The following is a 20,053-nucleotide window of genomic DNA, read 5'->3' on the forward strand; positions in this document are numbered from 1 at the left end:
CTGGTGTAAATACTAATGTTTTAAATGCTGATTATTCTCTAATTATTGTTGCTGATACATTATCTTAAGAGAAATGCAAATCTGGATCATGTTTTTAAACTTGCAAAACTTCAAGTTTGTATTTTTTATTTTATACTGAAAACTACCTATAAAGTCCTTTATGTTTTAGGAGCTTCAAATGGACCAGCAAGCGAAGAAACATCTCCAAGAGGAGTTTGATGCATCTTTAGAGGAAAAAGATCAGTATATTAGTGTTCTCCAGACTCAGGTAAAAGATGAAAAGAAAAAGTGTGGAATTTTTGGATAAAGAAAAATAAATGAGTTTTGATGGGATATCTCATACGTTCCAGATGGTAAAAATAAATAAATAAATAAATAAAGGCCTATTTTTAAAACTCTTTGCTTTTCTTCAGTTGATTTTAAGGATAATTTTTGATTTACTGTATCTTTTGGCTAATACGGTAACACTGAAAATAGCAAATATAAAAATCAGCTGCATTGGGAGTAAACTTTTTATTTTAATTTTCCCCCAGTAGCAAAAGGGATATTGTTTACTTTATCCTCTCTCTGTTTTAAAGAAAGTACTACTGCCGTAGTTTCTTTTGAATCATTTTTTCCAATGAAGCACATTTTTTGTTAGGTTTCTCTGCTGAAGCAACGGTTACGAAATGGTCCGATGAATATTGATTTACCAAAACCACTCTCACAGATGGAACTACAGGCTGAAGGCGACACTAAAGAGAACACGGACAGTGATGTAGAGCCAGTAGGTAAGCTTCATCTTGTCAAAGGTTAATTTAAAAACTAGAGGAGAATGTTGAGAGATTCCAAGGCATAAGCTAGTAGACATGGGCTGAGATAGAAGTAAAGTGTCCTTGATCCTAACATTTCCAGAAAGATGGAAGAGATTTTTTGTTTCTTTATTATCATTGTTATTCAGTAGAAAGTATCTAAGTAATCGTTTTAAGACTTGAAAGGCCGTGAGTAGCACTGCATTTTCATTGTATTGAAATTCATTTATTATACTGTTTAATAAAACAGTATAATGGCAGTAGCTAGATTTCGTATAAACAGGTCAGTTCTGCTCAAGATTAGTGAATATGCTGTTGGTAATTATTTGGCTATAAGTTTACATAGTTAATAGTTCTATATTCAAAGATGCCTGTATTTGCCCTATTACTTGCTTTCTAACTGTAAAAGAAGGAATAGTTTTTTCTTAAAATCCATTTATAGCCCTCCCTACTCTTTGCAGCTTTGAGGTACACATTCAGTAAAATTCCCACTTTTTATTTACTAGCTCTTTCTCTTAAGGAGAGTTTGATAAACTTTTGGTCCAGCCAGGGCCAGAGTAAAGTGCTGAGCAGCTGTCTATCTGAGTGACCAACTTGTAAGGGGGTCCTGAAATTCCCTTGGAATGTGAAACCTTCACTCATAAGTGTAAGGAGATGGAGAAAGCTGTACTTACCAGAACTCGTTTTGGAAAGAGATTGGAGTGTGTTGGAAGGAATACTTTATTAGTCCTTTTGGGATAGGAGCTACAACAAAAGGGGCACTTTTGAATAACAAAAGATGATCATCATAACTGACTTTTAAGGAGGGTGGATTCAGTTAATGTTAGTTAACTACTGAGTGTTGTGGGTCATTTGGGGTGGGGTTGAATCACAGAGGAGGTAAATGCACTACTCAGCTTCTTCAGATAAGCGTCAAATAGTGAGAGAGTAGAGGTTTGAAAGGGTGCCCCTCTCTTGTTGATCTGGCTCAGCGTATAGCAGAGTGTTGAGATAAGAATACACTCCTGTGAACTAATAGAGTAACCGTTCGCAGGGAGCCCTTATATTCCTTACTGACTGCCCCTGCTTATGCTGCCTTATTGTTAATAGGGGGAGATGGACCTTCTGCTAAAACACTGGAAATACTTCAGCAAAGAGTTAAGCGTCAAGAGAATCTACTGCAGCGTTGTAAGGAAACAATTCAGTCGCACAAGGAACAATGTACGCTGTTAACCAGTGAAAAAGAAGCACTGCAAGAACAACTAGATGAAAGACTTCAAGAACTAGAAAAGATGAAGGTAAAAGAGCAAATGAGTTTAGTTTAATGTAGCCCTATAAAGCTAGATCCACAGGCCCCAGTGTGGCCTGCACCTCCTCTGGAAAGCCTTCTCCTTTCCTCTGTGGACAGCATGGAGAGGGCACCCAAGTGCCCTGGGCTTCTTAGCATTTACCATATTTTTGAGACATCCTGTGTACTTTCTCCTACTAGACTATGAGAAGTATCCAAATTAGATAAAATGTTTAGAGTTCTCATTTGAGGAGAAGCTTTATTAGAGATGGAAATGAATTTTTAAAATTTTTTTAGGAGCTTCATATGGCTGAGAAGACTAAACTTATCACTCAGTTGCGTGATGCAAAGAACTTAATTGAACAGCTTGAACAAGATAAGGTAAAACAACAACACTTACGATACTAAAATTTGTCAGGGGGCGCAGAATTCCCTTTTGGAAGCAGTTGAAAGCATTCAGACTTCTGCTTTCCAAAATTATTGCAGCTGCTTCCATGAAAAATCTTTTTGTTTTAATTTCTAGATTTATATAACTATTAGCATTAGTTTTGTATCATGTGAAGCTGATTCTCTGAGATTTCTTGATCCCAGTCAGCATTTTGATTTATAGATTAGAATAACTGTTGCAAAGGAAATCTATTTATAGTACATAAATACTTGTTAGAGAAAAGTTAAATTATTAATAGTTAAGGCATTACTAACTGTGAATAAGTATTATCTTTCAAATATAATAGAAACAGATTAATCTCTCAGATAAATTGCCTAAAAAGTAAAGAAGTGGTACTGTATCTATTAGCATAAACAGAAATTTCTGCAAATGAATTTTAGAATGTATAGTAGATGAGATTGGCAGTTGAGAGGTGGATCAGCAGCTATAGCTATGGCAGCAAAGACAACTGAAAAATTCATGGGCACATAGTTTTGACCTAACTCTTTCAGCCCCAAGTTCTTGGTTCCTTTTTTTAAAGCAGCCTCGGGTAGTAACACACCATCCACCATTTTCTTTAATATGCTGTTCTGTAGTTATAGTATTTTAAGTGGCCATGTAATTAAGAGCATGTCATAGCTGTTGTGTTATTGAAATGTATTGGTACTCTTTTCATTCTCTAATATCATTTTGCTAGATTCTACTCCATAAGCTGTATGAAGGCCCACTTTAAAAAAAAAAACCAGCTTTTTATTTTGAAAAACTTAAAATATTTACAAAAGTAGAAAGATTAATAATATGAATTCTTGTGAACCCATCAGCCAGCTTCAACAGTTAGCATCTATGGCTAATCTTGTTTCATCTGTACATTCCCAAACCCCATTATCCTCAACCCAGGATTGTTGTAGAGCAAATCCAAGAAATCTTATCATTTCTTCCATAAGTATTTTAATATATCTTTAAAATAAAGGACTCCTTATTTTTGTAATATAACCACATTATCATGATCACATCTAAAAATTTAATAATTCCTTAATGTGATCAACTATCTAGTAAGTTTCAGATTTTCTCTTTTGTCTCATACATTTTTTTCCCCATTTTTATGAATCAGGATCCAAATAAGTTTCTTTCATTGCGGTTGGTTGATATGACTCTTAAAACTGCTTTTAATGTATAGGTTCCACTGCCCTCTCTCTTTCTCACTCTCTCTCTTTTTTCCTGTTGTGATTTGGTTTTTGAAGAAACTGATGGCCCACGATTTTGTTTTGAAATTTTGTATAATAATGCCCCACGTACCTGGTTTTTATAATATTAGTCATCTGGAAGAGTCATACCCTAAAACAGGGATTGACAAACCCTGGAAGTAAGGTAATAATCTTAAGGCCGTAAAATAGCTGTCACAAAGTCTTATTTTTCAAGAGACAAGTTGAACCCCCCCATTTTTTAGTTAGTCGTGAATGACTGATTTAATATATAATATTTGATTATCTTTTTCCCCCTAGTGACCTTTATTTCCTGTGTAGATTATCCAGAGAGTGGGAAGATAGTAACAATTAGCAAATTGGAGGAATGGGGGTGCCTAATTTCTAATATCAGGTAACTGATATTAGTATAGTATATAGTATAGTATATGGCAGCTACAGTAGTAGTAGTACTACATACTAATACCAGTATGTAGTATATGATGCAGAACACAGACTTCACAGTTTGTGAAATAATGAAATAATTCTTACGCTGTACTTATAGAAATACTATGGTTTCTGCCTTTTCAAAGTAAGTTTGATATGTGCTATTGATGATGCAGTTTTGTTATACAAACACTTCAGAGTCTGCACTTCTGTTTAGGGAATGGTAATAGCAGAGACAAAACGGCAGATGCATGAAACCCTGGAAATTAAAGAAGAAGAAATTGCCCAACTTCGTAGTCGCATCAAACAGATGACTACCCAAGGAGAAGAATTACGGGAACAGAAAGAAAAGTCTGAAAGAGCTGGTAAGAACTCAGGGGTTACTTGTTTTATGTTAGAGCTCAAAAGTCATGTAAAGTGCTTGACCAACCAACACTTAGAAAAATTAGTTAAATATTGATAAAAATGCTTAACTGTAGAGACTCTTTATAAGACATAGAACTGTTGCTTAGAGGAGGCAGGAGTTGGTAAACTATGGTCTATGAGCCGAATTCAGCCTGTGCATGGCCTATTGATGTAGGATTCTCAAGCTAAGAATGATTTTTACATTTTTAAGTAGTTGAAAAAAAGAAGGATATATGACAGAGACCATATGTGGCCTGCAAAGCCTAAAATATTTACTGGCCGGCCCTTTCTAGAAAATGTTTGCTGACCATTGCCTTAGAGCATCAAAATTCAGGTTTACAGTTTTGGAACTTCCCAAGTAGGCACAGCATGGTACATATTAAATAACTGCTACCTTTTAGATGCTCTGGTGTAAACAAAAAGTATAAGATATACTCTGCTTTTTTAAGGGAATAATGAATAATTCATTGTTATACATAATAGCATTGTGTTTTGACAAAATAAATGCTAGGCTGTAAAGTATAGAGACCAGCAAGGTGCAATACTGGGTAATGCTAGGAAAGAAAGGAGGGATGTTAGAAAGTGGAGATAGCATAATGAACTAGTGCCTTTAGGTTGGTGAGGATGTGAGTTTTGAGTTGGGCCTCAAATAATGAATAGAATGAACCCAAACAGAGAGGTGGGGGTAGCACACATTTCAGATGCCATAAACAGGCACACTGACCATAGTGGGTGTGTGAATCAACTGAAAACCATTCTTGCTAAAGTGGGAAATGGATTGTGAAGAAACTATTAAAATCGTAAAAGGTGAGTACACTTTGGTGTACAAGACAAAAAGAAACCAGTAATAGGAAAACATAATGTGATAGAGGCTAGTGTTTTGTGTAGAAAAGACATAAAGTGGGAAGTCAAACTTAGAAGCAAAAGTAGAAATCCAGGTTTGAGGGACTTAGAGCTTTGGCCACATTGACTAGGATTATGGATCTGGGAAGGATAGGAAGAGTATAATCTGCAGAATTTGGTATCTGATAACTTGGAGGGGCCAGAGAAAAGTAGGAATCTAAGATGACTCCAAAGTTTTAAGCTTAGGAGACTAAATAGTGTGAAGTCAGAATAGGAGATCTAAATGGGGAAATTTAAGAATGGAGTGAAATGATGAGTTTGCTTAGATACTTTGAATTTGAGTCAATCATGAGCTTTCCAAGTGAAATTGACTTGTGGGAACTTGGAAATAAGAAACTGGAGCACCTTTTGGGAGTCATTAGCTTAAGGTTGAAGCCTATGGTGAATCTGTAGGAGAGGCTGATTTCTCCAAAAGATTAAGTTTTACAGTAGTAGTAGTAGCGGCGGCAGCAGCAGCTGTTACTGCTAACACTTAACATGCATGTGCTGCTGCTGCTGCTGCTGCTGCTGCTACTACTACTGGTGGCCAACACTACGTTATTTTATGCAAGACTCTATTATAAATGCTTTACTTGTATTTACTTGTGTGTACTTGTATTTAATCCTCACAATTTCTATGAAATAGGTACTATTATTATCCTCATTTTACAAATAAGAAAACCTAAGAACATAGAAGTTAAGTAACTTGCCTACATTCATGCACAGGGAGTAAGTGTATAGTCAGGATTTGAATCCAGGCGTTTTGAGTCCAGAGTCTGTGCTCTTAACCATAGAGATCTTGAGTTTTGCAGAGAGAAATAAATGAGGAAAAAAAGTTACCTAAAAAGTCATAGGAATTGTGGATAGTTATGCTTTTTGGGGGAATATAGAAGGCATTTCCAGAAGTAGGGAAGGTAGGATGCAAGACTTTAAAAAAGGTCTTTGAATTTCTTTGAATTTGGTGAGGACTTTATTCACAGGATGCAGTTTCAGAAGTGATTTTGGAAACCAGATTGTAAGGTTTAAGGAGGGGAATGGGTCTGGATGAGAGAGGTAGTTAGTTGACACCAGATGTGCTCGTAAATATCTCCCCATCTCCTTGCAGTTGTTTTGTTGATAATGCTGGAGAATTTAGTTAATGAATTTGTTCCCAATAAACCTAAGAAAATTTCTCTTCAGAGAATGTTAATAGACAACTTCCCTCAGAATATAATCTCGGAAAACTTAGTTGAAGCAGTTTGAGAGTTGTGAGACATTGCTCAACAGTTTTGCTTTCAGTGAACAGAACACCTAATGCATAGTCTCAGCTTCTCATGTCTAGCCTTTCCATGTTTAGGACTGCTTTTGTTGACTAATATACCCAGTCAAGAGAAAATAATGCTGGCTAAGGGATTAAATTTCCTTTAATATTGGGGTGCATCTTGTGAGGAGGTAGAAACCTATGAATAAATATCAAGTTGAAAGGGGTAAATGATGAAAAGGTAGACAAAATATAGAGTTAATTCACATGTAGGATAGTGTTTTCCCAGACAACTCTTCCAGTCAGCTCTTTAATAGTAGAGCCTTCCTTCTCTTGCTTCTCCAAAACAGATATATTTTGTCTTTAAATGTGATTTTCATAAAACTATTTTTGTAAAAAGTTGATAGCCTGTGAGAAACTTTTGTTAATAGGACTGTCAAAATATTAAAAATTAATTAATACATACTTAGAGAATTATGATTTAAAGTTATTTAATGTACATTCACTTTGAAAAGTCTTTGGACCACACAGTTATGAGTGCTTTTATAGGTATTTAAAAATTACATTGTAGTCATAATTATTATTTTAGTCATTATATTGAGGGCTGTGATAGAAAATTGTAACAGACTCGTTCTACCATGAAGATGCTGACTTTTAAATCTATAATGAAAACTAGTTTTGCATACCAAGCACATTTCATCTAATGGTCTTAGTTGAGTCTGAACAGAACTGTTCAAATATAAAATGGTTCTTAGTTCAAATATAAAATGCATATGCTAATTGACATAAAAATCCTAATTTAGTACTAAAAGTAAAAAAAGGTCTTTGAAAGGAAGTAGAGTTTCCGTGAACATCATCTGGCTCTTGGAGAATTTAATTGCTCTATTAAATATTTGTCTTTCTTTCTTAGAATTAAAATTCAAAGGCTAAACACTTAAGAGCTGGCCATGTGAAGGAAACATTAACATCATTAAAGCTTGCAGTTGTCAAATGTGTCTATGTAAAACAATTATCAGAGAATATGAACCTTCCTAATGCATTTTCAACTGTAAAAAGTTTAACTCTGGTATATTTAGTAATTCTTGACATGTAGATATTAGTAGACAAATAACTAATTTCTTTGGCTCGTTTTTTCTGGAGGTCAGATTGGCTCAAGTACATTCCCCACTACTTTTCTTGGAAAACAGTCTGTTGTACTGCTCCTCATAGTTTTTGTAGATGAACTGTGATGTCTCCCATGTGTTGGAGGACAAAAGAAATCTGAATGTCTGATTTTAAAAAGAACAATTCTATCATAAAATGCTGAGACTGTGAATACGGTGACATGCCTACTTTAGAATGCTATATCAACCTGTAGTACTTATTCTACTCTCTAGTGGAATTGTTAGGCATGTTTTTTGAAGTGTGATACTATAGCACTCTTGTTTTGTTAAAATTATTTATTTTAGCGGTAAAGAAAACCAAAAATAAATATATCTGTTACAAGCATTTTAGTGCAACTATTGATAGCATTCCTTTTTAGGTATTATTTAAGAACAGATGGTCATATTGTCAAATAACCAGATTTTAAACTTGGAGAAGTTTGGTGATTCAGCTTAAGTGCACAATGCTGTATTTTAGGTGCTAGGTATTGTTACTAATTGTCTAGAATATTTTCTCTTCAATGCAGCACCAAGGTAGAATGTTAATGTTACTAAAGTTCATGCTAGATCTTGGCTGTTTTGTGTATGTGTGTTTGTGTGTGTATGTTTGAATTAGGGTAGGAGGTGGGAGTAGCTGTCTAGTTATTAATGCAGTATATTACCAAAAAAAATGGAAAATAGATAAAATGAAAACGCATCACTGTTGGTTCAGTATACTTCCATTTAGTCTTTTTTCAATCTTTATTATTGTAATCATATTGTACCTACAATTTTTTATGCTCCTTTTTTCTCCACTGAGCATTATATTAGGAGTACTTTTACATGTTGCTAGAATACTAACATATTTTAATGGCTGTGTCAGAACGCATGTACATCATTTACTTAACCATTTCCCTATTGATCAACATCTAGATTATTTTATATTTTCACTATTATGAATAATACTGTAACAACTTTGTATACAGCTTATTCCATCTTTGAATTTTTTCTTAGGATAAATTCTTACCCATATATTTTTAGTCTTGTTTGTTCATTACCTTTAAGTGATTTAAATATAGCCATTAGGAAAAAAAGAACCCCTACCACACTTCCCCCCACCTTAAATATTCTTGCCTACGATTATGCAGAATGAATAAAATATTCTGTTTGGATTAGGAAAGTTGCCAGAGTGCACTGTCTTTTGTTAACCCTGTTTCCCTTTCATGTACCCTGTCTTTGCTGAAGTTATGTGTTTTTTATGATTGGCTGCACTTAAAAACTTAGATTAATTCATAACATTCTTTGCTTTTTTATTGCCATGTTGTGTTTGTGCAGGGAATAAGTTTTTTATTCATTTGTATAATATAGGCCAGATATACCAGAGACATTCAGTGGAACATATTTATTTGATGTTTGAAGGACCCTTTAAAATAGAGTTTATGTATTTAAATAATGTATAAGATATATGCATATTTATATAACAAAAATCACATGTGTGTTTAAGTGCTTTGTTAATTGCTGATAATTTATGTAACAAAGTGTTCTTGGAGTCTTAAGTCTCACAACACATCTTATTTTTGTGCATCCACACATGCCAATAAGTGAATCATGGTGCCTTTCCCAAGCCTTGTATGAACAGGACTGGGGTAAGGGCTATTTTTTTTTCTTATCATGGGTATTTAGAATAAGCTTTACAAAGAAAATTCCATGTTTCTCAGGCAAAAAAGTTAAAGTAGAATTAAATGAGTTAAAGTAGAATTTGTCTGCCATGTTAGATAAGTAATATGTACATATTTTGGCACTTAATGAATACCTGATGGAAAAATTTATTATTTTAAATGGAATTAGATTTTCATGTATTTAATAGTCATTCATTTGTGGGTGCTTGATACATTTCTACAGTAGTAGTTGTGCATCTATATATCTAGATCATCATTGTTGCTCTGCACTTATTTTTGTCCCTGGCAACGTCACTGTTACTGGAAAACATCAGCACCTGGAAGAACACATTTCTTTGCTACAGAATCATACTTTCAACTTAATTAAATTTACTTAGCTTTAGCCTAATATTTTTCAAGATCAGCCTGATATTTTCAAGGTATTTAATAGATAAATTTGCATAGTTAATGTAAGGTGCATGACATTTTGGATAGATCTGTAAAGTTTTTAAAGATCAAAGCATAGTCAATCTATAGAATGAATCTTGTTATATATTTTGGAAAGTGGCTTAAAAAGTAGATTTCCATTGCAACTGTGATATTAAATTTCTGAAGGCCTCAATTTGTGTATAAGTATTGTACTGTTTGGTTTGTGCCACTAGGTGGTAGTATTATTTTATTTTTCATTTATGTAAACGTTAGATGAATAGTTTTCAAACCTTTTTAATCTCAGGGACCTCTTTAAACTCTTAAAACTTACTGAGGATTCCAAAGAGCTTTTGTTTATGTGGGTTATGTGTGGTGATATTTATTACATTAGAAATTAAAACTAAGAAATTTTAAAAAGTATTTAGTTCATTTTAAGATAACAATTATAAACCTATTGCATATTAGTATAAATACTTTTATGAAAATACCTATATTTTCCAAAACAAAATTTAGTGTGAAGAGTGGCCTCGTTTTACATTTTTGCTTATCTCATTATTTGGCTTAGTAGAAGATAGCTGGATTTTCATGCTTGTTTCTGCATTCAGTCTGTTGTGATATGTTTTTTGATTGAAACCTCATAAACCCTCTGAAAGGGTCCCAGGACCCTAGGATCTTTGGACGATACTTTGAAAACTTTTGCTTTTATTCCCAAGAGGCTTGATGATTGGGTGGGAATTCTAATAAACAAAAGTCTTTTTGTTGCTTTTTCTGTTAATTTGCATTTCATTCATTTTGTAGTACTACCTGTGTTTTTTTAATTTAATACCACGTGCATTTTAGCAGCTTTTTTGCTGGATAAAGACATAGGCACTTATTCATTCTTTTTTTTTTTTTTTAGATTTTATTTATCTATTTTTTCCCCCCAAAGCCCCAGTAGATAGTTGTATGTCATAGCTGCACATCCTTCTAGTTGCTGTATGTGGGACGCGGCCTCAGCATGGCCAGAGAAGCGGTGCGTCGGTGCGCGCCCGGGATCCGAACCCAGGCCGCCAGCAGCGGAGCCTGTGCACTTAACCGCTAAGCCACGGGGCCGGCCCATCATTCTTGATGTTATTAATTAGCTTCTCAGGATCAACAGTTAATTTAGAGGTTGGCAGCCTTTCCACACTTCTGCATCTTTGTTTATTCCCTGCAGTGGGAGTAGAAGTGGGTCTTGTTATCCTTATAGTCAAGTGTCCTCTGGGGCAGTGCAACAAATTCCGGTAGTGCTACCTGGAATCTCAGAATTCTGGCATTTGTTGTTACAGTTGGTAAGAACATTGAGGATGAGGAGGCGAAAAGGTGGTGAAGTGGCAAAAGCAAATGCCACATTCTTCTGAGCTTTACCTAAGGATTAGTTCTTTTATTTCCCTCTCCCTCTTACTGCCTCTACTGTCTTTTTGTGAAAAATTTTTTTTATGTCACCCAGTGCCTAGTGTATGCTTGGCAGATGGCAAACATCCAGTAAATATTTGATGAGCGAATGGTTGGATTATTGAGCTGTAGGTTGCCAACCTTTCTCATGTAACTCTTATAGTGAGCATTTGTTCATTTTTATAATTCCCATGGATGTGAGTGAGCCTCGTCTGAAGTGGAAAGTGAGGAGCTAGCAATAAAAGGCCTGCCTTGCATTTTACTATTGACAGAGGACCATTCTTAAGGTTCATTAAAGTTTTGCCTACAAATATTTTCAAAAAAAATTTTTTTTAATAAAAATTGCCTGAGATACATTGAATTTTGCTTTGGAAGAACACAGTGTGTTCTTGCAACTTTTGGTGGCAGTTCGTGCTTAGCCTTCCCCTTGATGTGTGCTATAACCGTGGTTTTCCCGTGCGCTCTTGCATGTTGGTAGAAGACTTATCAGCTATGGCTGATGCATGCTTTCTTTCTCCCCACTCACTTATCCTTTGTTGGTAATTGGAAGATAAATTATGTAGACATTCAGAACATACTTCTTTAGTACTCACCTTAAAAATGCTAGCATAATTTCATTTTGGAAAGAGTGAGGAATTCACTTTTAGACTGTTATAGTCTATGGATGCTACTTTACTGTGTGTGTTCTGGTGGTTGCAAGATTAGGTGAGACGTTTCTGGTTAGTAAACTCTCAGTATATCCTCTTTCAGCATTGACATGGGACTCATGGTTGGAGACAGACTTCCTGTCAGGAAGTGGCTTCACTTGTGGTACAGTGTAAAATCCAGAATGGGTTTGAAATATGTTTTCTATATGTGGATATGTGCAGTGTGTTTTACTGCTTTTTTTTTTTTTTTTTTGGTATTTAATACTTTGGTAAAGCAGGGTGGAGATGGAAAGCAGTGAGTTTTTGTATGTCTGTTAGAGGTGTAACATGCTACATTTTGTTGAGAGTTAGAAGCCATCAGTAATTGATTGGTTCATAAATTCTGGTTTAGTAGGATATATTATTGCTCAGCTGAGCTTGATTAATGCCAGCATTCTTAGTTTTTAAAAATAATGCAAGGTAAGGATTGTTTCTTACATCCAATATAAAGTTCTACCATCAAGCCTGTATATTCAAGTTGATTTATCATCTGAAGGAAAAGTTGGATGCCTCAGTTATTGCATTTCAATAAGGATGTTGAAATAAAAGATTTCACAGGTTTCTTTCTAGGTATAAAATTGTATGGTTCTCTGACATGGTGGCAGAAAGTGGGAGAGAGGATTAAGTTTAGGTGAAAAGAACTGTGGAACCAGATCTATGTTACTTGAATCATTATGTGATGGATAATTAAGTGACTTAGGAAAACTCTTTCAGTGGATTAAAACTAAAGTTAGTATATAATACAGGAGAATATTATAAAATTTGCTGAGTGTGGTTAGAAAAGTTAATTATTGGAAAATTATATCTAAATAGGAATATTGCGACGTGGACTTTTTGTTGTTTGAAAAAAGAGAGCACTACATCTATTTTTATACTATAATGGATTCTGGAATTTTAAAAATGTGTTAAAACAAAGAAAATTCACTTGATATGGACTATATACAGTTTTATTTATTTATTTTTTTTGGTGAGGAAGATTAGCCCTGAGCTAACGTCCATTGCCAGTCCTCCTCTTTTTTTCCTGAGGAAGATTGGCCCTGAGCTAACGTCTGTGTGCATCTTCCTCTATTTTGTATGTGGGACGCCGCCACAGCATGGCTTGATAAGCAGTGCATAGGTCTACGCCCGCGATCCGAACCTGCAAACCCCAGGCCACTGAAGTGGAGTGTGCAAACTTAACCACTACGCCACCAGGCTGGCCCCTAGTTTTATTTATTTATTTTAATTGACAAAAGTTTTTCATTTAAAACTCTATTTTCCTGAAAGAATATCAAAACTATCTTCAGGTTCTCCAGAGCCTGATTTACGATATTCCTTAGTGCTTAGAAGTGCTGAGACACAATTTTACATACTGAATAATAACAGTAATGAAAAGACGCTAATGACAGCCAAGGATTAAAAAATATTACTGTTCCTTTTTCCATGTTTTTCTTTCCCAGGTTTAAAGCTTCAGCACAAACTAAGCAGTGAGCACTCTGTTACAGAATCTCTTTCCCATAATTGATCACTTTACTTGACTGATTTTTTAAGAAATTAGGAAACTAATTTGTTAGTAGCAAGAGATAGTTCTTTATGCTTGATGCTAAAAATTGTAGTAAAAGAATATATAAATAAAAGACAACATTTTTCTTTAAATATTTTATTTTCCAACATATTTATATCTAAAGATTATCATCTTGGTGTTTGCAGGCAAATACCAGTAAAGTTAGAGTAGAAATCTTTAAAAATAATTTCAGCTAATTAATATTTCTTTAAAATTGAGACCTTATTTGAGCATTGGTTTTATACTTTTGGCATATGTATATACATTTATACCATTTGGGCCATATATACATTTGGGCAAAATGAATAAATTGGATAAAATTTTTTTTATATCAAAGATATATGGTTGCCAGAGAAGTTATATTTTTAAGTGATGAGCAAAGTAAGTTGTGGTTCCCAGCTGTTACCAGAATTCAGCCTTTCTCTTGCCTTTTTCTGTACCTAATGCAACTTGCTATAGATGTTAGACCAGATGTTTGTCCTCAGGTATGCAGTTGCTGTGCCCAAACCACTGTTAATAAGGTTGTGGTTAATAAAAGGGCTTCTTCCTGAGATGTCATATGTTGAAGTCCCACATTTGTTATACCACTGGGAGTGAAAATGCTACATATGTCAATGAACTGTCTCCCCTGGACATAATTTCTTGATAGGATTAAAAACCCATCTTGAAAATTGATATTTATAGTCTATCTCTATGGTAAAGGGAAGTCTGGTGTCTTCTCTTCTGTGAAGGCTAAAAAAATAATCTAGGATGGTAATAGCAGTAGGATTTTCACAGGGTATCATTAAGCCAGTAGAGAGAGAGAGAGAGAGCAAGGCTGTGTGTGTGCGCATGCACACGTGTGCACACGTGCATACACATACATATACAATGCACACATGCATACATATGCACAAATACACATGTCCACATATACACACAAATATGCATAAACACACACACATATTTTTGGTGCCAAGTTACCCAGCTGTTAATACCCATCCTATCTGATTTTGCTGGTTGAGCTCTTTGGCCTCCTTAAAGATCTTACTACTCTGGCCTAGATGATTGATTTTGCAGGCCCTGAATTCTTCCTTATCTCGCCTAAGGACTCCCTGCTGGTAGTGCTTTACTATACACAGTTGAATCAGGTAAAGGTTTCTTTCTTGTTAGCGGCTCTAGTAGTTATAGAGGTATAACTTACACAAGTAGTAGGTTTCATTTCAAAATACATTGCTTAAATATGTAATTCAGCCAGTAAATGTTAAAAAAAAAAAACAACTCTTCTCTTTTATCATATGGTTAAGAGGTTTTTAAAAATAAGATTGGCCAAAGAATTAATTTTTCCATTCTTAAAAATGTCCAAGTGAGAATATAATAGTATTACCTAATTATTGATAATAGATAAGAACTACATAGCAAACAAAAAAGCAATTGATGTTTATATAGTACAGAAGTAGCTACAAGTCTTCATTTCTTTGAATTTGCTCTCCATTAGGACACTTGTGGGGGTAGTGGGGAACCTTTAGTAATTTAATATTTTTTTCAAACTTCTGAGCTTAAGTTCATATAAGCAGTCTTAAGATTCAAATCCAGAACTCAATGACAAGTTGGTTTCAGTGACTGGACGTTTCTTGTGGCTTTGTTGAACTACTTGGAAATATCTTGGCCTAAGACAGTGATGACTTTTTTAACCTGTCCTGCTACTGCTGCTCTTAGTTCCCATAAACTGAATATAAAATACTAGCTCAATGATGGTATTTCTTGAGATACTTGTTTTCTGCTGTTTTCATTATAGCTTTTGAGGAACTTGAAAAAGCCTTGAGTACAGCACAAAAAACAGAAGAATCGCGGAGAAAAATGAAGGCAGAAATGGATGAACAAATAAAAGCTATCGAAAAAACAAGTGAGGAGGAACGCATCTGTCTTCAGCAGGAATTAAGTCGGGTGAAACAGGAGGTTATTGATATAATGAAAGTAAGAATAATTCTGGGTTGAAATGGGCTACAGGAATTTTATTTAAGTCTTATGCTTTTCCTACAATCTTTGGCTATAAAGAGGAGTTAATGTATACTTTAGTCCTTGACCATTTCATGATGTTCAGGATATAGGAAAAAAGTACTTTGATAGAGAAATGAATTTATATCTTTTTGGATATACTTCCCAGAGATAATCTCTGTATATAATTTCTCTTATGTTTTATAATCCTGTCTTTAATTTTTTTTTTGGAAAAAGCGTATTGTATATAGTGTTCTATATTTTGCTTTTCCGCTTAATAATCTGTCTTGGAGATTGTTCCTTACCATTGAAAATTGGTAATAATGCCTCATTTTTTTAGTTAATTTTTTTATTGAGGTAATATTGTTTTATAACATTATATAAATTTCAGGTGTACGTCATTATATTTCAACTTCTGTACATTTTCTACATTGTGTTCATCACCAAGTCTACTTGCTATCTGTCACCATACAAAAGTACTCTTTTACCCCTTTCACCTTCCTGCCACCTTCCTTCCCCTCTGGTAACCACCAATCCACTCTCTGTATCTGTGTGTTTGTTTGTTGTTACTGTTGTTTTATCTTCCACATGTGAATGAAATCATACAGTATTTGACTGTCTCCATCTGACTTATTTCACTTAGCATAATATCTTCAAGATCCATGCATGTTGTCGTAAATGGCAAGGTTTTGTCTTTTTTTTTTATGGCTGAGTAGTATTCCATGGTATGTATATACCACTTCTTCTTTATCCCTTCATCAGTTGATGGGCACTTGGGTGGCTTCCAAGTCTTGGCTATTGTGAATAATACCGCAGTAAACATAGGGGTACATATATCTTTTCAAATTAGTGTTTTTGTGTTCTTTGGATAAATACCCAGAAGTGGAATAGCTGGATCATATGGTAGTTCTATTTTTAATTTTTTGAAGAATCTCCATACTGATTTCCATAGTGGCTGCACTAGTTTACATTCCCACCAGCAGTGTATGATGGTTCCCTTTTCTCCACAATCCTCTCCAACACTTTTTATTTCGTGTCTTTTTAATAATAGCCATTCTGATTGGTGTGGGGTGATATCTTATTGTGGTTTTGATTTGCATTTCCCTAATAATTAGTGATGTTGAACATCTTTTCATGTGGCTGTTGGCCATCTGTATATCTTCTTTGGAAAAATGTCTGTTCAGATCCTCTGCCCATTTTTTAATTAGGTTGTTTGCCTTTTTGTTGAGTTGTGTGAGTTCTTTATATATTTTGGATATTAACCATCTATCAGATATATGATTTGCAAATATCTTCCCTCAATTGGTAGGTTGTCTTTTTATTTATTGATGATTTCTTTTGCCATGCAGAAACTTTGTAGTTTGATGTAGTCCCGTTTATTTTTTCTTTTGATTCCCTTGCCTGAGGAGACATATTCAAAAAGATGCTGCTAAGACCGATGTCAAAGAGCATGCTGCCTATATTTAAAGTCTTACATTCAAATCTTTAATCCATTTTTGGTTAATTTTTGTGTATAGTGTAAGATAGTGGTCTGCTTTCATTGTTTTTGAAATCAGGGAGTGTGGTGCCTCCAGCTTTGTTCTTTTTTCTCAGGATCGCTTTGGCTATTTGGGGTCTTTTCTTGTTCCATATAGATTTTAGGATTCTTTGTTCTATTTCTGTGAAAAACGTCATTGGGACTTTGATAGGGATTGCACTGAATCTGTAGATTGCTTTAGGAAGTATGGACATTTTAACTATGTTAATTCTTCCAATCCATGAGCACAGAATATCTTTCCATTTCTTTGAGTCTTCTTTAATGTCTTTCAACAATGTTTTATAGTTTTCAGTGCACAAGTCTTTCACCTCCTTGGTTAAACTTATTCCTAGATATTTTATTCCTTTTTTTGTGATTATAACTGGGATTGTATTCTTGAGTTCTCTTTCTGCTATTTCATTGTTAGGGTATAGAAACACAACTGATTTTTATATGTTGATTTTGTACCCTGCAACTTTACTGTATTCGTTTATTATTTCTATTAGTTTTTGTGGATTTTTTAGGGTTTTCTATACATAAAATTGTGTCATCTACGAATAGTGACAATTTTACTTCTTCCTTTCCAGTTTGGATCCCTTTTCTTTTTCTTGCCTAATTTGTGTGGCTGGGACTTCCAATACTATGTTGACTAAGACTGGATGCCTCATTTGTTTTAAAGACTGCTCAGGATTTCATTGTATGAATGTCTCATAATTTAATGAGTCTTCTACTGATGGATATTCAAGTTTTTATTTTTTGCTATTGCAAATTGAGAATATCCTTATTATATTTACTCATATGTATTTCTTTAGGATAGATTCCTGGAAGTGGAATATTACTCAAGCAAAGATTATGATTATTTTTATTTATTGCATAGTTGCTACAAGCTCTATGGGAAGACAGTTTATACATTACACAAGCAATGTATTAGAATGTTTCCCTCCTCACAAAGGTGGTGTTACCTAACTTTTTTATCTTTCCAAACTCATCAGTTAAAAAAATGACATCACTGTAGTTTCAGTGTGCATCTCTTACCAGTATAATAAACATATTTTTATATGTTTGCTTTGATTCAAATAATTTTCTTAGTTTGTTTTGTTATTTGTTTACTTTGTTTATGATTTGTTTTTGGTTTTTGGGGGTTTTTTTTAGCCGTGCAGAAATTTTTCTTTTCCTTAAATGCTATCTGGATTGTAGTTCTGCTTTAAAAACATTCTCACTTGAGATCATTAAAAAAAATTCTACTTTTTCTTCTGGCACCTATATGCTTTCATTTTTTATGGTTAAATCTTTGATACAACTGAAATTTATTTGGTGTAAGGAGTGAGGTAGGGGTTCAATTTAAATTTTTTCCAGATGACTACCAAGTAGTCTCCAAATCATTTATTTAGTAATCCATGTTTTCCTCTCTGATATGACATACTATCTTTGTTACATACTAAATTATTGTAGTGCTAGATATAGGTTTTTTTTTCTGGATTCTCTGTGCTATTCCATTGCTTTTTATGACCATGTGCTATTATTACACTGTTATAATTACTCTGGTTTTATAGTATGTTCTACTGTTTGGTAGCCTCCTCTTATTACTCTTATTTTTCAAAAGAGTATTGGCTATTCTTGCTTGTTTATTTTGTTTAATGGACACCCCACCCCCTTCTATTGGTAGTTTTATTTGATTTTATTAAATTTTTAGACTTATTTAGGGAGGTTTGGCATTTTTATAAGATTGTCTTCCTATTCAAGAAACAACAAGGCCAATACTTTTTAACAAGTCGTACATGCCTGGAAAGCTAGGTGTAATTAGATTGGTGCAGCCAGGGCAGCTTGACCATGGTGGAACACCCTCTCTGATAGCATCCTTATTTCCCTCTGCTGTGCTTCCCCATCCTGACTGTGGAAATGGAGCTTCAACCCCATAGGACTGACTACTGCAGCAGCAGCTCTCCTTGCCTTAAATGAGGAGCAAAACTTTACTGGTTTTTCTTTTAACTATTGAGACTCTGGTGACTTTTAATTTATATGGGAAATATGATCTGATTTTTGCCCTTAAGAAACTATTAGCTCGATGATTGAACTGTAATAAAGTACTATTTAGTTGTAGAGTTGCAAATTTTATTCTGGGTGTTTTACTGTAACTATTTGGGTGATTTTCAGAAATCCTCAGAACAAATTGCTAAACTACAGAAGCTTCATGAAGAAGAGCTGGCCAGCAAAGAGCAGGAACTGACCAAGAAGTTTCAGACCCAAGAAAGGGAATTTCAGGAGCAAATGAAGGTAGCTCTTGTAAGTACCTATTTTGTTTTTGCTGTAGATAAACTTCACAGCATTATAAAGTTGTCATCCCCTCACCCCTGCCTCCCAGTTTGAGGTCAGGTTACTGGCAGGCTTGACCTTTGAGTATACAGAGAGGTTAGGAGATGGGCAGGAAAGAGGCTGTCAGAGCTTGTTGTCTTAGTATTGTGTGAAAATTAAATTTCTAATCTAACAAGCTTTCATTCATCAGTTTATTCGTTTGTTATCATTCCTCTCACCCTGGCGGTAGGCTGTGATTAGGGAGAAGTAAAGGAGAAGACAGGTTAATTGAAGCAGTGCATCAGTAACTGCATAACTCAGGAAGGTCTAAAAACTCACCAGACTGAATGTACCAGAGCGCAAGGCTCAGAAAGTTTTGTCTGAAGTGAATTTTAAAGAAGAAAAAATGAAAATGACCAATTAGTTTTCATTTTAAGTAGAATAATTTCAGTAGTAATTTTCAATCCATATGATGTTTAAAAAAGCAAAGTAAAATAAAACACAACTGACTGAATTAACCAAAACAATAACCAGAAAAGCAAGGATAAGAAAGATTTGTTGGAATAGTGTAATTTGAAAGTTTACAACAAAAAAAAATTTTTTGTTGAATTGTGAAAAGCCTTTTATGTAAGTTACCATAAGAAGTGTTAATGCCAAAAATGTAGTTTGTTTTTATATGAAGTTATTATTCATAAGATAATTTGTATAATTTAAAAATGCTTTCAGTGCAAAAGGATGAGAAATAGTATTTATAATTTTAATCTCTTTTCTTTTATAC

The 20,053-nt window shown here is 34.3% G+C and overlaps 1 protein-coding gene across 4 annotated transcripts in view; it reads left to right on the top strand.

Moving 5' to 3' along the window:
• GOLGA4 (golgin A4) overlaps positions 1-20,053 on the top strand; it is a 116,986-nt gene that overhangs the window by 49,580 nt on the left and 47,353 nt on the right. For 3 of the 4 annotated variants that reach the window (XM_058554982.1, XM_058554991.1, XM_058554996.1), the window contains 7 exons: positions 170-268; positions 641-770; positions 1,881-2,068; positions 2,356-2,439; positions 4,331-4,478; positions 15,268-15,446; positions 19,138-19,266. In XM_058554982.1, the coding sequence (XP_058410965.1) occupies positions 170-268; positions 641-770; positions 1,881-2,068; positions 2,356-2,439; positions 4,331-4,478; positions 15,268-15,446; positions 19,138-19,266 (957 nt within the window). The remainder of the gene's footprint in view (positions 1-169; positions 269-640; positions 771-1,880; positions 2,069-2,355; positions 2,440-4,330; positions 4,479-15,267; positions 15,447-19,137; positions 19,267-20,053) is intronic. The other variant, XM_058555004.1, reaches the window with a different exon arrangement.

This window comes from Diceros bicornis, chromosome 2, assembly GCF_020826845.1.
Source record: "Diceros bicornis minor isolate mBicDic1 chromosome 2, mDicBic1.mat.cur, whole genome shotgun sequence".
Classification (NCBI taxonomy): Eukaryota; Metazoa; Chordata; class Mammalia; order Perissodactyla; family Rhinocerotidae; genus Diceros; species Diceros bicornis.